General features: G+C 35.0%; 1 protein-coding gene across 4 annotated transcripts in view; it reads left to right on the top strand.

Moving 5' to 3' along the window:
* Positions 1-17,833, top strand: part of VPS8 (VPS8 subunit of CORVET complex) — a 288,453-nt gene that overhangs the window by 19,279 nt on the left and 251,341 nt on the right. For all 4 annotated transcript variants that reach the window (XM_061166734.1, XM_061166737.1, XM_061166735.1 and 1 more), the window contains 6 exons: positions 2,822-2,915; positions 5,254-5,286; positions 6,251-6,305; positions 14,311-14,435; positions 15,201-15,287; positions 17,643-17,710. In XM_061166734.1, the coding sequence (XP_061022717.1) occupies positions 2,822-2,915; positions 5,254-5,286; positions 6,251-6,305; positions 14,311-14,435; positions 15,201-15,287; positions 17,643-17,710 (462 nt within the window). The remainder of the gene's footprint in view (positions 1-2,821; positions 2,916-5,253; positions 5,287-6,250; positions 6,306-14,310; positions 14,436-15,200; positions 15,288-17,642; positions 17,711-17,833) is intronic.

Raw genomic sequence — 17,833 nt, forward strand, 5'->3', positions numbered from 1 at the left:
TGTGAAATAGGGGCCAGGGCTGGTTATATTAACTTGTTCATCAGTTTCTTCTACAACTGAACTTTGTTCTACTTTATTGAGATATAATTGATATACAGTACTGTGTAGATTTAAGGTATACAGTATAATTCTTTGATATGTGTATATTACAAAGTGATTAAATCAGCACAGAATGGTTACTTAACACCTTTACCACCTCACATAATTATAATTTTTTTCTGGAGTGAGAAAATCTAAGATCTACTTTGTTAGTAACTTTCAAGTATATAACAGTGTTGTTAGCGATAGTCATCACACTGTACATTAGATCTCCAGAACTTATTCATCTAAAAACTGTAAGTTTATATCCTTTGAGTAGCATCTCTGTATTTCCCCCAGCCCCTGGATATCACTATTCTAGTCTCTGTTTCTGTGAGTTGCTTTTTAAAAGGTAGTGATTTTGTTTCCTTTGGGTGTACAACCCAGAAGTGGGATTGCTGGATCACATGGTAGTTCTATTTTTAATTTTTTGAGTGACCTTCATGCTATTTTCCATAGTGGCTGCACCATTTACATCCCTACCAACAGTGTCCAGGGATTCTTTTTTATTTGCATCCCCACCAACACTTATCTTTTGTTGTTTTGATAATAGCCATACTAATGGGTATGAGGTGGTATCTCATTGTGGTTTTCATTTGCATTTCCCTGATAATTAGTGATGTTGAGCACCTTTTCATGGACCTATTGGCCATCTGTATGTCTTCCTTGGAAGAATACCTATTTAGGTCCTCTGCCCGTTGGTTTTTTTGCTCCCGAGTTGTAAGAGTTCTTTTTATATATTGGTTATTATGGGGTTAAGGGTTTGCAGATATTTTTCCCTGTTCCATAGTTGCCTTTTATGTTGTGATTGCTTCTTAAGCTGTGCAGAGGCCTTTTAGTTTGATATAGTCCAATTTTTATATATATATATATATATATGTATTTATGTATATCATATGTATATTCACTTTTGTTGCTTGTGCTTTTGGTGTCATACATAACGAAAAAATCTATGCCAGTACCACTGTCAGGGGGCTTTTCTGTTTGCTTTTTCCTAGGAGTTTTGTGGTTTGAAGTCTTGTGTTTAAGTCTTTAATCCATTTAATCTTTGTGAGTGGTATAAGACAGAGATATGATTTCCTCCTTCTGCATGTGATTACCCAGTTTTCCTAGCACCATTTGTTGAAGAGAATATTCTCTCCTTATTGAGTGTTCTTGGCTCCTTTGTCAAATATTAGTTGACTGTATATGCAAGTGGTTATTTCTGTGCTCTCTATTCTGGTCATTGATCTATGTCTTTTTTAATGTTAGTACCATACTGTTTTGGTTACTGTAGCTTGTAATACAGCTTGAAATCAGAAAGTGTGATGCCTGCTGCAGCTGTTTTCTTTTTTCTTAAGATTACTTTGGCTGATGGAGATCACTTGTGTTTCTATAAACTAACAGTGAAGTATATAAAAAATAATAAAAATCACATTTACAGCAGCAACAAAAGCAATGCAGTACTTAGGAAGAAGTTTAGGAACAAGGAGGTGAAAGAGTTGTACACTGAAAGGTAAAAGACATTGATAAATGAAATTAAAGAAGACAAATAGATGGAAAGCTTTTCCATGTTCATGGATTAATTAAAATGTTCATACTACCCCTACCTATGTATAGATTTAGGTCAGTCCTTATCAGAATCTCAATGACATTTTTCCAGAAAAGCAATCCTAAAATTTGTATGGAATCACAATAACTTAAATGTTTTTGATGATTTGGTCATTAACCTGCTTAAAAGCTGTGGTGTCATCTTTTTGCCCTCATAGTAATGTCCGAACTGCTTTGTGTGGTGTCAGTCTGAAGCCTGCTTATTATTTTGACATAAATGCTGAGCACTCCCACTTCTGCCTCCTGGCCCATGCCTTTTGTGTACCCACACTCCCCCCACACACTGTACACCATTACATCTTCATATTTTTGCTTGTGCTTTTTCTTTTGTCCGACAGACTCCTAGTTATCCATCAAGGCCAGATCAGATGTCTTCTCTTTTCTATAGTTGTCCCTGATATCCCCTTAATAAACAGAATTAAACTGTTTATTTTGTTTCTGTCACACTTTATTCATTTTTCTTTTCTAACATTTGTCCTTTAATTTGAGTGAGTTACTCATTAGTCCCTCTAGCTAGGATATGAGATCCTCGAGAGTGGGAACTTTGAGCTTTTTGTTCTTGTATCCCCAGAACATACTTTTAGTCATATCGAGTAGGTGTTCAGTGTTTGGTAAAAGCGTAAAGAAGTATTTTTTGTACAGTGATGAGTAGGGTAAGTGAAAGGAGCTGTTAGTAGGAGCATCAGAGAATGAGTAATGAATAGGAAATTTGAGGCAGTTGGTTGGGAGAATGAGAGGGTCGTTACAGACAACAGTAGGGCAGGAATGGTTGCAGAGGTGGAAGGCAGCTGAGGTGATGTAGACCTGTAAGCAGGGCTTCTCTATAGGCGACCTTCTGGTGAGTAGCAGAGCCTTTTGCTGTAGTTATTAAGGTGAGCAAGGAATAGGTTGAATCTGTGAAGAAGAGATGGTGGCTTTATTCATTTTCCTGCTGTGCTTCTCTGAGGTTCAGCGTGAATTTAATATAACATTTTAATGTGAGACTGTTAAGATTTTATACCTCTTCAGAAAACAGAGCTAACAAATTAATACAGTATTGCTTTCTGCTTTTCTTGTTTTTATTTACTTTTTCTTCTTTCAAAGCTTTAAAGACCTTGCCTTTTCAGTTTTTATTTTCTGTCCTTAAACGTTTTCCTTTTTTTTTCCCTTAAAGAAAGAAGAGATTACCTGATTCTTTTTCACTCCATGGATCAGTTATGCGACATTCACTTTTGAAGGGAATTTCTGCCCAGATAGTGTCTGCAGCTGTAAGTATTTCGTTCTCTTCCCCCAGCGTCATAGCCTGCAATGGCATAATGAGGCAGGAGTGAGCGTAAAACACAGCACAGCGCTTCTCCTGGCCCGAGGCTTAAGAAGAACAGAATCTGGCTTTCATGGGTTTTGTGTGATTATTTTTGACTCATAAGACATAGCTACACATCTTGACATAGAAATTAGTGCAGCCATGAAATAAAGGTCTGCCCGGAGTCTCGGGTGTGCCTAAATGAAATATGGCAGCAAGCCTAAAAGAAACACTATCTGCCTTTTCTTTAAATTCCTTTTCAGTTTAGTTGCCATCTTGTGTATTTGGTTGAGGTGGAGTGATTTTTTTTTTTTTTTTAGTGTTTTCATATGGAGGAATGATTGATCAGAATCTTTTACAACTGAGTGATGTTTTTATAATTCACAAAAGTCTTTTCATGTACCTTATTTCATATACTCTTACAACTTTGAAAGTAGGGAAAGCCATATCCTATTTTACAAATGAGAAGACAGACTCAGAGAGGTGATATTAACTTGTCTTACATCATTGGGTTAGAAGATAAGCAGAGCAATTACTCAAAATTGGGGGTTTTTGGCTCCAAATCTAGCGCTGCCTTTGTTGTAAAACGGGGGTGGTATTGGTGAAAGTGGTCAGTGTGTAATGGCTGGAACAGAGTATCTGTGTCTGTTTTGAAAATGGTTTGGAGCACTGAATTAGTGCAAAAATATTTAATAGTCCATTAAGACAAGAGATGCTGATTCTGGTATGTTTATCAAATTTTCCTTTGGCCTCAAGGCTTATAGTTTCACATAGTCTTTAGGTTTTGGTTTTCTGAATTCAATATATAGATTCTGTAAATAATAGTAATAATAATGATGTTGATAATAGTGGTTCATATCCCAGGAACTTTGATATGTTTTTATGTTCTTTTCATGGAGTTTAATTAGTGTTTTGCATATTCAATTTGGACAAAGTTTTATTTTTTATGAGTGTAAGAGATTAATACAGAAGTGAATCATGACACCATAGCCACATTATAATTTTTAGGTTTATCAGTGAAAGCTCTTATTGCAGAACCTCCCCCACCCCCGCAAAAAAACCAGAACAAACAAAAAAAACCCCAAAAACAACAAAAAAGGAAGTGTTCTCTGTGGGCATTTGGTATACCCTGGCCCCGCTCATGTATCATGAAGTCAATTTAAATAGAGAGATAGGCAAGCAATGGAGGAAACCTGGGCAATTGTCCTTCCTCTTCTAGGTGGAGAGTAACTCATATTTGCTAGAATGGGAACCACCTGTTGAGGATTACATTTCCATGACGTTTTCTGAATTTAATCCTTATGTAGGTGATGAAATTCATTCCTTTCAAAATCAAGATGAACCAGAACAGTCATTTGACCCACCTGTGCAGTTTTAAAAATATTTTGAATAATGGAGACTGAACTAAAACTCAGACATTGAACAATGATTAGATAAATCTGTTATTTAAAAGGGTTTCTCTTTTCTCTTGAAGAGGAGGGAAAAATTCTAATAAATCCCAGAGTGTTTGCATTCTGTTCTTATTTCATTGCCATGGCTGAGCTCCTTTGGTATGTTAAAATGAAAACTGCTTTTCTTGTGACAGTCTTCATACCTTGTTTTTCTAATTTTGGATTACCAGCTCAATTTAAATTGTATGCTTTTCTGTGATGGTTGGTTTATTAACATGTAAAGCTAGTTATATTTTGGGGTATCTCCTCTGAATGGCTGTTTAGTTAAATGCCTTCAGCCATGTGGATAGTGATGTTATTAGGGCTTCCTAGGGTGTTGACCATCATAGCCTTGTAGTCTGTTTCTGGAGAACACTTAGGAGAGATGAAACTTTTGGAGTTGTGAACTTTGTTGTTTAATTTTGGAATCCTCCTCAAAGTAATACGACATGGGATTATATTTAAAACGGACTCAAATTAACTTTAAAGTCTATTTATCATTTTATGATTACCAAAGATAATGGAGATATCTTAAGATAGTGATTTTGTAAAATGTGTCCATTGCATAAAAATTTCCTAAGAAAAAGCAGTTTTCTGGGGACTATCCCAGACCTACTGACTTGGAATCTAGTTCTAGCAGTGTAGCTAGGGATCTGCATTTTAACAGATACTCCAGGTGATTCTAATGCTCCTTGACTTTTGAGAATCGCTGTCCTAAGCTGTAACATCAGTGCTAAAATTCTGTAGTTGGGGGCAAAAGTGATGATTCCACCTCTTGTCGGAATTATATATGTAAAGAGAGGGCCTTATACCATTTTTTTTGTTGTTTAAAAGTGGAAATATCTTTTCAAATACTTTTTTTTTTTAATTTAGGACAAAGTAGATGCTGGCTTGCCTACAGCAATTGTAAGTATACTTTAAATAATCTTTTAAAGGTAAGCTTTCTATTACCAGGTTTTCTTAGATTTATTCTTCTGATACTCAGTTATTACATACATTTTATGAGAATAAATTCATATGTCATTTACTGCCAGTAATCATTTAAAATTTATTTGCGTTGAATATTTCTTTCTTTCTAGTGTATTGTTACTCTTCAGTTTTGTTTTTTGAGATGCAGATAATGGAATACTGATTAACCCATTTCCAGATTTATTTTATGTGGTACTATCCTGCCCAAGTACATTTGCTCCTTCTGTGACTTGACCTCCTTTTGGTTATAGGGAGTGGAAACAGTGTTCAGTAAAATCACTTTGTGGTAAATAGTACATTTAACAGCTCTGAACTCCATTGCCAAGCTTGCCAAATAGTAAATCTGTGGGGGTGATTATAGAGAACTTGGGGATATTGAAAGCACACTAGTGCCCTCTTTTCTATTTTCAACTATTTCCAGCTGCCTCCTGTAGCTCTCTCATTAGTCAGTCAGTTGGTGAGGGAAGTGGGCTGAGTTTTGAGTATTTCTGGCGCCTTTTGGCTCTTGTGAATGAGCTGGGGAAGGTCTTTCCTGTCCTTTTCCCACACCTTATAAGAGGCTCTTGGTTGGGTAGCATAAGTGCCTTTACTTTGTCTGGACCCTTGAACTTTTTTTATTTTAAATTGCCTTAGAGGAAGTTAAGTGGCATGTTTTTGCCTATAATGTTGAACATACGATATTTTAGTATTGTTACCCTTAGAGTAAATTTAGAGGGATGCCAGGAAGTAAGATGTTCTGAGTTTTATCTTGCATTTTGCCTCCTAGATGAAATTTTCCTTATTTGTAGTAGTTGGTATGTTATCTGGTGTCTAGAGGAAAGAAGACCAACAAAGTTAATTCTGATTATTTCAAGATCCTTGATGTAATGTTTTAGAATATAATCTTCTCTTTTGTTTTCAGGCAGTATCCAGTTTGATAGCAGTGGGTACATCTCATGGATTGGCCTTAATATTTGGTAAATTTTCTAGCCGCTTATTTTAAATATTAAGTATGTTGAATTTTTTAAAAGATAATGTCTCTTAATCACAGTTTTTATAGTAAACTTTATTTTTCTGAAAAATGCCAGAAAAACTTGAAGGGTAGCAGTCAGCATTTTTATAGTTAAAAATTGCTTGATTCAGCTTCATTTTGTTGTTCATTGCAAGTTTACTTTCTTCTTTATGAATGTATAAGCTATCATATCATATCATATACACCATTTGACTCTCTGCAGACCTAGACAAAAAGAACGTAAAGCTGAGAGTGACGAGGTTTGTCATTTTGTCTGCCTCTGGTTTGTGGTGATGGTAATTTTTTTATTCTAAATCATATCTGAGTAGTAAGTATTTGAAAAGATCTTCAGGGAAAGATTTCCAGGCTTTCTCAGTAATTTTCAGTAACTCTTAACTGACAGTAAGGTTTTTTCATTTACATTGTAAATCCCTCTAAACTGAAAGCTTTTTAGCTCATAATCACTTTATTTTTTGGGTTGAGACGAGAACTTTGTTAGTTTTATTTTTATAGTACATGATAATCCTAAGTATTTTCATTTTTTTTCCCTCCGTGAGACTAAATAACTCTGATTTTTCATCTTTCTTTGCTTTTGCCCTCAGTACTATGAGCGAAACATTTTGTTCTGTTTAAATACTACTAGAAAATGTTTTCCTGTCATTTTTAGTGTTCTCACGGATTTTAAAGCTTTTGGAACTCTCTCAAATGGAATTCCTGATGACACTGTATTTTAGTAAGGATGCTACAGAATATTGTTTATGGAACACCTGGGAACACTTTAATAGCAGAACCATAATTTGATCTTTGTGGGCCTTGCGTCTTTATCATGAGTGAATAACTAGTCCTTTTCCTTTGTTTTTGAATAATTTGACTTCCAAGTTTTCTATTATATCAGAAACCTATTCATCATGTGATTTTAACATCTAGTCTTTTCAAAGGTGATGGATACGAATTTTTGTCTAGGGATGAGAAGAATGGAAACAAAAAATACAATTCTCTAGAGAGAACTTTAGAATTGATTCTTTAATAATTTCCCTTATTCCATAATATGTGTTCATAATAAATTTGGATGAGCAAATGATTGAAGATAAACCAAAATCTGCCATCCAGAAATAATTCCTAAAATTTTATATGACCTTGTAATCTTTTTCCCTGTACATATTTATACATATGTGCACCCCCCCAAATTGGATCATGTTAATTTGTAACCTGCTTTTTCATTATAATGAACTTTTTTCTATGTAATTATTAAAATCATCTGTAATATCTTTTTTCCTGTGTTATTAGCTTTTTTTAAATTTAAGTATGGTTGATTTATAGTGTTGGCTTAGTTTCTGGTGTACATCAATGTGATACAATTCATGTGTGTGTGTGTATATATATATATATATATATATATATATATATATACACACCCACCCATGCACCCACGTATACACACATATATATTCTTTCTCATATTCTTTTCCTTTGTGGTTAATTACAGGATACTGAATAATAGTTCCCTGTGATATACAGGATTGTGTTGTTTATCTATTTTACATACAGTAGTTTGTATCTATTTATCCCTCCCCTTTAGTAACCATAAGTTTGTTTTCTGTGTGAGTCTGTTTCTGTGTAACATCATTTTTAATGGCTGCACGTATCCTGTTAAATGGATTCACCATTTAATCAATCATTTTCTACTATAACACATTTAGGTTGTTTCTAAACAAAAAAATAGAGTGATGACCATCTTTGTAACTGCAATTTTTTGTGCACATGATTACTTCTTTCAGACAAATTCCTAAAAGTAGACTTGCTTATGTCAGGGTATGAACATTTTAAATGCTTCTGATGTATATTGCCTAACTGCCTCCTAGAAAGTTTGACCAACTTGCTCTCCTGTCAGATATAAGAATGCTTGTTCTCCTATGAGGGCAGGGTTGGTATTCAGTTGATAGAATTTTGGGAAAGAATATTGAAAGGACTTTTAGTTAGTCACCTTATTTACATATGAGGTGTTTGAGAACTGGAGAGGTTAAGTGACACGTACAGAGCCAAATTCAGAATCAAAGTATACTGAATCCTAAGATGAGTACGTTTCCACCCCTCCAAGTTGTTCACCTGTTCTGAGAGAAATGGAGGCAAATTCCAAGATACAAAAAGGAAAGAATGCAAGAACTAAGATGAACGAGGATAGAATATAATGCATATGTTTATCTATCAGCAGAACATGTTTATTTTTGTTCCCACTTACCAGTACTCTCTCTCAACTCTATCTGCTTTAATATCTCTTCCTTACCCCCCAAGGTTCTAAGACTATGTGCCTGCTTATAATCAAACCCATGTAGAATTCACTGCAACAAATTAAAATGAAGTCTTTTAAAAATAAAAAGCTAACAGGGGAGAAGAAGAGTACATTGTCTTTCATTGCTGTCTCCTTAATTTCCTTGGGTCTGCTTTCTACTTTTTATAGACCCGAGCAACTTTCTTGTGGATTTGATGAAACAGTAATCTTTCATTAAAGTCTCATGAAAAAGAAAGTATGCCATAATGAGCGTTTTGAGAAAGAATCATAACATTCTAGTTATGGTTTGGATTTTTAATCATTCAGTTAATAAATTTTGCTCATTATTTTTGTAGGAATCAGATATCTGGACAATGAGTTTTAACAAATGGTTTAAAATTTGCTTGAAAGTCAGGAACAAATGGCAGAGTAATAATGCTAAGTGTCTAGATTTGAGATCTGGGTTAAATCTGATCTTCTAAACATCTTTGTTGATCATAGGAAAAAGTGCAGCAGGAAGAACTTGTTTCAGTACCATTAGATTCTCTTTGGAATGAAGGCCTGGGTCATTAGAATAGTAATCATTGTAAGCTTCTTAAGCATGATGTAAAATTCTTATTCTTAAGGAAGTAAAGGTATGTGATATTTGTTATATATCTTGGTTCTTACCTAATTATACAGAGAAGGCAATGTCAACCCATTCCAGTACTCTTGCCTGGAAAAATCCCATGGGCAGAGGAGCCTGGTGGGCTGTAGCATTCCATGGGGTCATGAAGAGTCGGACACGACTGAGCGACTTCACTTTCATGCATTGGAGAAGGAAATGGCAGCCCACTCCGGTGTTCTTGCCTGGAGAATCCCAGGGACGGGGGAGCCTAGTGGGCTGCCGTCTATGGGGTCGCACAGAGTTGGACACGACCGAAGTGACTTAGCAGCAGCAGCGGCAGAAATCTATCCCTATCCTAAGGCGCTTTAGTTTTTCATTTTTTGAGTTGTTAGTGTACCTTAGTGGATTATCTTTTTGAAATTGTTTTTATCAAATTTAATGGACTTGGATTTACTGTGCTAAAATTTGGATATTATGAATTTTTTCTATGTCCATAACCAATAGCTAAATATAAATGCTAGACATATAGTTTAGTCACATTTAGTATCATTCTCACAGATAACTAAAGTTTACCACTTATACTCTTGAAATTTTACCTGTATTTTCTCTGAACTTTTGAACTGATTTCTCGCTTTTCTCTTTCTTTTGATCTTTTCTCCATGGATTCAAAGGAAAAGGTATAGTAATTTTGATTTGCATGAGTGACTCTTTTTCTTTTGACCTTTTTATTGTTGAAAGAGAATGTTATCAATTACAGTTGATACCCTCTTATGAAATGCTTATTGAAAAGAACCAGCTAATTGAAATTGGTTAGAGAATTGTTAAAAATTACAAATATATGCATACCTTCAATATTTTATTTTAAATGAAAATAAATAAATATTCATTTCTCCTCTAATCTTTTATACAGTCCAAAACTGTTTGAGTTTCTTTCTACCATTTGGCGGCCTGCAGCATCCTTTTCTGGCACAAGCTGCATCAGTGATGGGTCATGCAAAATTTGTAGTTTTAATTAAACAAAAGAGGTAAAAGCTTAGGTACCTGTGAATCACTCGAGGTGTGCAAAGTTTAGATTTTCATAGAACTTTTCAGTTTTCTGCAGTTAGCGTGTCCATACCTTACTTCATGACAGTTATTTAGAGCAGCTCATCTTTACCAGGTTCTAAAACAGTGGTCATAGAAATAGCAGCTTGCTCTTTTCCACTTATTTCATCAGTTGACATACTGTTGAATTAACATTTTTTAAGTGCAGTGGTATTTATAGTGGCATGAACAGATTTGGAAATGAATACAATTGACTCTTCCTAAGCATCTGCATTCTAGAAAATAGCCAGTTATCTGTGGGGAGTCAGTGTATCCTGGGCTTTAGTCAGTAAGATTAAAGAGGGAATGGAGAGCTTTAATTCTGTGTGTGTTAGATGGTGGTCAGATACAATGCTTCTGCTGTTTTATGAACATTGATGAAAAATGTTTCCTAATCTATCTTTTCTTCTTCTTCTTTGGTCTTAGAGAATATTTTAATGTGCACAAAGGAGTAGTATTGAAGAATGGTGAATACTGGTGATAAAAGTAGAGCTGAATGCATATAATTTGATTTTGATTCTTTCTAGGATTTAGGTATTTCCTTCTTTGATGGTCTTTAGGGTGTAGTTAAATTAGGGGTGAAGAAATAGAGCATTAGGTTAATTTTGGTATGTGGAAAGAGCAGAAATTCTTGAAGTATGTTCAAATTTAGATTTTATGGCTATTGTAGACTTTATTTATTTATTTATTTTTTAATTGTAGACTTTATATGTTATTTATGGCTTTTCTTTGTTACTTAGTCCATTACTCTTAAGCCTGGAATATGCTGAGGTCAACCCTAAGTAAAGTGTGTTCTGAAAGGTATACTAATAAAGAAATAGATGTAATTCATTGCACTGTCAATTTAGATGTGCTTTTTGTGGTATCTGGGCTTTGAGTTCTCTTAATTGATAAGCTGCTTATTATCATTAAAATAATTCTTTGCATGTGTATCATTGGATAGTTTTCATATTTTTCATAGGCATTTAAAAATTTAAGCTCTGTACCAACTCTGTGAAGCTTATAGGAAAAACGATAGTCTCATTGCATTTTTTTTTCCCTCAAGAGCCCCATTGGAGGAGTAGAACATGGAAAGCTCTGATTTTCACCTTTCTTATTTCTGTTCGGGTCCTTTTGTTCCTTCTGTGTAACTTTAGATATTGTTTGAAAGAGGTTTTATGTTTGTCTTCACCAAGTACCTTTCCCCAGAATAGTCTAGAAAAATCTGGACTACAGCATGTTCTAGTAGAAGAAACCTGTTCAATAAGACCCTGCTTTCTTCCTTCCACAGAAATTCTATCTTTTCCGATTTTAGTTTAAATTGCATAGGTTTGTTAATATGACACCATAAATATAGAATGTATAACGACACCAATAAGAATTGATAAGTATCTTTGTGGAGTTAAACTATATTACATTTTATGCACTGTCCATTACCTCACAGCCATGCTACCTTATAAAGGGACATTGTAAAGATAATGAATACATTGTAAAAGTCAAGGGGAAAAAATTGACAGTCTTCATTAGCAGAGTCCTGTGGGATATAATTTTAGTACATATTCTAGGAGTGAACACTGTTGATAATTTGGTCCCTGTCTTAGCTAGTTTTTAGTACACAGTCAGAAAAAGAATCATTTCTGCGTTTTTAATGTAGAGGTTAGTTGTGTCTTTTTCCTTCCCTCTTTACTTCTTTTTCTTAATGGTACCATTATTCTCTATTTTGTCATACTCCTCAAATTCTCCTATGCTTACTTTCCCTGAATTACCAGTTTAGTTCAGTCGCTCAGTTGTGTCCGACTCTTTGCGACCCCGTGGACTGCAGCACGCCGGGCCTGCCTCCCTGTCCATCACCAACTCCCGGAGTTTACTCAAACTCATGTCCATTGAATTGGTGATCCCTGAGTTATAAGAGTACTTAAATAGTCAAATTTAAAGTAAGAACTTTGTTAAAGCAGTAGTTAGTGTCTTTAAGTACTGGTTGATCAGAACTGTGTAGTTTGGATATCAAAGCAGGGACTACAAAGATCTTAGCAAGATGCTGTTCCGACACTACTCTTGCCTAGAGGGCAGACAACCAGGCTAAATGGACTTTTTGAGGCTGGTGCAGAATTTCTGTCTCTGTCCTCTTACTTTTTCAGTCCATTCGTTGGACTGCTCACATGACACACAATGGTAGTATGTATACAACACTGTTGCCCAACCAGTGAATCTTGACAATTTGCAGAACAGGGTATAAGGATCATCTACTAACTGTATAAAGTAGCCCTGACAAAATAAGGATCATGGAAAACATTATTAGGCATGCAATTCAGTAGAGCAAAGTAAAATGTGATGTCGTATTTAGAGTCAGGAAAAAGGCAATTTTAATAGTTTGGATTAAACTGGAAAAGGGAGGAAAATGTAAGGATGGAAGAAAATAAGGAAAAAATCTGTTCTTATGATAATTTTAGATGTGAATAAACATAGGACTTCACATCAGACCTTGTATATTACGAATTTTATTCCTTTTCAAATGTTCATCTTGGAAGGCTAAGATCTAAAGTGACATCATAAAACATCAAATATTTTCTGTGTGCTGGATACAGCCACTAATTGTGTCAGAACTGAGACAATTAATTAATTGTGACATTAATTGCGTCAGAACTCCTGGGGAGGGTGGGGATTGCTATTTGAGCCTGCTTGTGAACACAGAAAAATATCCTTACAGTATTCACTTTGGATGGGCAAAAGGGCTTACCTAGTATTATTCCCTGCATTTGGGAATGAATGTCTTTAGGCTCTGCCTGATGATAACTGGGTTTACCTTTATGGGAGGAAGATTTGTAAATATGGCATCTATTAAGATGATTGTCAGATGCCTTCTGTGTGCAAGGCACTGCCGTAGGCATTCTGGGTATGTTAATTCTCTCATGATCTCAGCCCTTAGATAGGTCATAGTCTAGGAGTGGGAGTAAGATGTATTTACCTCCAAAAAGTAGCACATAGATAGTGAAGGGAAGCATACACAATTGCTGGGGGAGTTAAGAGAACTCCTGATTGTGCAAGTATGGTGTTCCCCTCCCCACCCCATCCCCCCAAAAAAACAATTAAAGTTTGGTGTTCCCCTCCCCATCCCCCCAAAAAAAACAAAGTTTGTAGACATGCTTTATGTTTAAAATTTTTATTTCATTGTTTTCAAGTGGGTACAATAATGAGCTCTATATAGTATAAAATAAGCACTGCCTAGGAGAAGCCCTGGAGAAGGCAATGGCAACCCACTCCAGTGTTCTTGCCTGGAGAATCCCAGGGACTGGGGATCCTGATGGGCTGCCGTCTGTGGGGTTGCACAGAGTTGGACACGACTGATGTGACTTAGTACCAGCAGCAGGGGAAGCCCTAGAGGAATTTCTTCTAATTATTAGATAATAAAGTTTAGTAATATTCAAATGCTTCCTAGAGAAATCAGAGGTGATGATGGCAGAATCCTTGCCCTTAAGTAACAAATTGAGATTTGAATTATTTGCTTTTAGCATATCAGCTGTTGATGCTTGAAAAGAATTTTCTTAAGTTGTTTAAACATACCCTATGATTTTATTTATACTGTTCATTTGCCTGGTAAATCTTTTCCTTCAAGGATAATATAAATGTAAATTTTAGCCAAACTGCAAATAAATTTTGATTTTTGAAGTTTTAAATCTACTGTAAAGGGTGGTATTTCATGTACCTTGCATTCTAAAAATAGCAAAAAATACAGTTCTAGAATTAAAGTTAGTTGGTTGTTCCAAGAGATACAGTTTTCTTAGTATTTTTTTTAACATTAGCAAGTTTTGTATTATGCTTCCTTGTAGTTATTGTTTTTTCTGCATTCTTAGTGTCTAATTCAATGCCCACTGTCTAGTAGGTGCTCAATAAATATATTTTAAGATGAACATAACTTCATTTGATTCTTTTGATTCTTACTACCTCAAAGTGTTTGAAAACAAGCCTATGCTATGTACATATTTAGTCACCCCTTTATTTCTTTCACTTGATTTTATCAATTGCTTTCTTTAGATCAGAATCAAGCTTTGCGACTCTGCTTGGGTAGCACTAGTGTTGGAGGTCAGTATGGAGCTATCTCTGCCCTCAGTATCAACAATGACTGCTCAAGACTTCTCTGTGGCTTTGCTAAGGGACAGGTAAATAGGAACTTTGTTTTACCTATAAGACAGTGTAAAATGAGTTAAACTTCTTGTCTCTAGATCAGTATCTTGAAGACAAAAACATGTTATAAAGTGATATGTCTGTCTGTAGAGCTAACCTGAATTTGCTTGGTCTGACTTTTGTCCAAATTTTTAAATTAAGTTATTGACTGAGCCAGAGTCTATGATTTTTAATATCTCAATTCATATGTCCCTATATGTAAATAGCTTTTATAAACCAACCAGGCTGTTATATAAAATGTACTTTCTTTCTGTAGTGAGGATGATTGTTGTTGATTTTTAAGTACAGTATATTCTGCTTTGTAACTGTATCCCTGGACACAAATTGGGTATTTGTTTTTACTTCTGAAACTGGGCAGTAAGTTTTGTTTCTTCTCTTCTTCTGTCACTAATTGGTTTGACTTCACATGTCACTAATTGGTTTGGCAATAATCCCTTTTTATAATTTTTACCAGTGCTAAAGACATTGACTCATTAAAGAAATCTCTTTGACCTCTCAGTAAAAGAATAAGATTTAAAATCTGAAGGGAAAAGTAGACTGGGTAGGATGAGGGGAGGATGAAGATGGAATAAGGGCCCCATGCTTTAGTGGATCTGCAACCTTTAGTTATGTTTTAACTTTATAGTTCTTTGTCTGTAATGTTTATAGACCAGGAATAGATTATTTCAGCCAAAAGCCAGGATACTTAAGTCCAAAAAAGAGCAATAAATTTGTTTTTAAAGCATTTAGTTGTCTTATAGATCACTATGTGGGATTTGGCCAGTGGAAAGCTTCTAAGATCAATAACAGATGCTCATCCTCCGGGAACAGCAATATTACATATTAAGGTACAGTTCTTATTTTCTTTTTCTAATAATCTTTATTATTATGCCCTTGTATCCATTTTAAAGTAGATTTCTTTATAAACAGAATCCTTGAAAGTGAACTGTCTTTTATGTGACTGGCCCAACAAGATGTTTTCCCAAGTAAAATCCAGATATAGGCTATCATGGTAACATTAAGCTATAAGTTGTATTGACATCTAGTAGATACAGCAGAAAAGAGTAAATTGAAGTGATCCTAGACAAAAGGTTGGCAGCAAAGACAGGCAGTACCCTGCTGAAAACTCACGTGCAGACTTTAAAAGGGCTTTTTACTTTTCTGCTGAGTCCACCAGGATTTTACTGCTGAGGTGGTGTGCCCTGTCACACTTTGTTGGGAATTACTTGAAGTTCAAGGCACCGGTTGTGAAAGAACCAAGGTTTGCATTATGTTTAGAAACGAATTTCTTGGTTTATTTTCTTTCAGGCCTCCAAAGGAAAAGCATCAAGGTTCGAATCTTGACTTTCTCCTTACATGCCTGAAAAAAATAAACCACCTTAGGTAACATTTACTTTATAAATACAGTGTGAACCTTGGTTTTCATATGCTGTCAAGCCCATGTTCAGAAGTATAAAACATACAGGATTATAACTAGGGAAGTCTAAAATCAGGTCTTCTGGATTTTAATCATGTACACATTTGGTTAGTTAGCTGTGCAGACCTCTCTTATCCATACATATGCTTTTTAAAGTCTGGGAGCATCTGGAGTTTATGTGTCTGCATCTCGGTTAGTTACATAAAAAGTCTTTTGTGACAAAGCGGCATTGAAGCATTTAGTAACAATGAAAACAACCAAGACAAGTGAAAGTAGAGAGAATTTCTCCTCTTTCTGAACATCATGGCAGTTTATCTTGACCTGTTTTCATACAGCATGCACCAACTTCTAATATGTTATTGTTTGTGTTATGTCTTATCTCCTTTAATAGATTAAGGTCTTTGAAACCAGGATCTGTTTCTCTTTTATTTTTGTGTGTTACATGTAGTAACACAATAAATGTTTGTTTGGTGGTTTATGAAAATCCAATTCATTTGCAGAAAAAAGCAAAATCTTTGGGAGAAACAATAAGAAACAGAAGAGGTAAAGACAGAGAGAAAAAGGCAGAAGAAATGAAAGCAGAAGAATGTAGCTGACATTGAAAGCACACTTGTGTTGCTTGGGAATGCCACAAGTATAGACACTTCTTAGTAATTCTGAGGCCTGCTATCGACAGAGGCTACTTAAGCCGTCAACCTCTTACTCATTCCAAACTTAACCCTACACATCTCATCAATAATAATTTGGGCTTTAATTCATACACACACACACACACACACACACACACGTCTCTGTGTGTGTATATATATAAAATATTTATCTAAAATTAAATGTACTACCGTACTAAATTGAAGTATATCATAAAACACATACACAGGAAGTAGAAAATAAATAAAAATTATGAATGCCATTATTTTTTCTACACTCCACTTTTGCAGCTGCTCAGCTAGGCCTTTGAGAACCATGGTGTAGGACTTCTTTACTTTGCCTATGTGTGGTTGAGGAAGATGCATTTCATAGTAGCCTCCTGTACCTCAGCCATTCCAGAAGAGTCCAAAAGTATGCCAGTTAGGATGGTTTTACAACCTTTGGGGTTAGGGAGACTAGTCACTGGAAGTGACATAAATTAAGTTATTCAATTTGGTGTCTATTGGCATGCACATATACCAGGCCACATCAGCCCTTGGGACAGTCTCTCATTATGGACATTCTCTATTGAGTTTTCCAGGGTAGATAATAGTAACTAAAGTATACTTTATTGAAGAAGACTGAAGGGGCAGAACATTTTAGGAAGAGTTGCATAAAAAGTTAAACTCTTTAAATATAGTAGATTAACTCTTCAGTTATTCAGAAAACAATTCTAACAAACTTATTTCCCAAAAACATCAATTATCTTTTACTGTGTGTGCCTTTATTCTTGAGAGCTAGGCCTCTGTAAGTATATCCAAAGTATCCTATTCAGCTTAATAGCAAGTTTGAAAAAATTAATATAAGAACCCAAGTAGAGAAGTTTAGGGCTTTTATGAATCATAGTTTGTATTTTTCTTTTATCCTGTTGAGAGGTGGTTTTACTTCTTTAAAGTCTCAGTTTTTAATGATATTGAACCATTTTTATTCTAAATATGGGTAAGTTTTTATGTTTAGAGTAATGAGGTCAGTCTAGGTGATTTCAAATGCTATTAAATGTGTTTGTCTTGTGTTTTTAAACTTTTATAATTTTTCCCCTTTTTAACATTTGACTGGTTGTTTAAAAATCGTTAAGAAAATAAATTCCTTCTCTGTTTAGTTTACAGATGATCCAACTCTTGCAATTTGCAACGACAGCGGAGGCTCTGTTTTTGAATTGACATTTAAGTAAGAGACTATTGGATGTTTGTAGACAAATGAAAAGATTAGCTCCAATTTAATGACTTGAAGTTGAATATGAAGAGGTCTGGAAAACCCATGTGATTGCAAATAGGTTGTGGCTGTGTATTA

This window comes from Dama dama, chromosome 19 (assembly GCF_033118175.1).
Source record: "Dama dama isolate Ldn47 chromosome 19, ASM3311817v1, whole genome shotgun sequence".
In the NCBI taxonomy this organism is placed as follows: domain Eukaryota; kingdom Metazoa; phylum Chordata; class Mammalia; order Artiodactyla; family Cervidae; genus Dama; species Dama dama.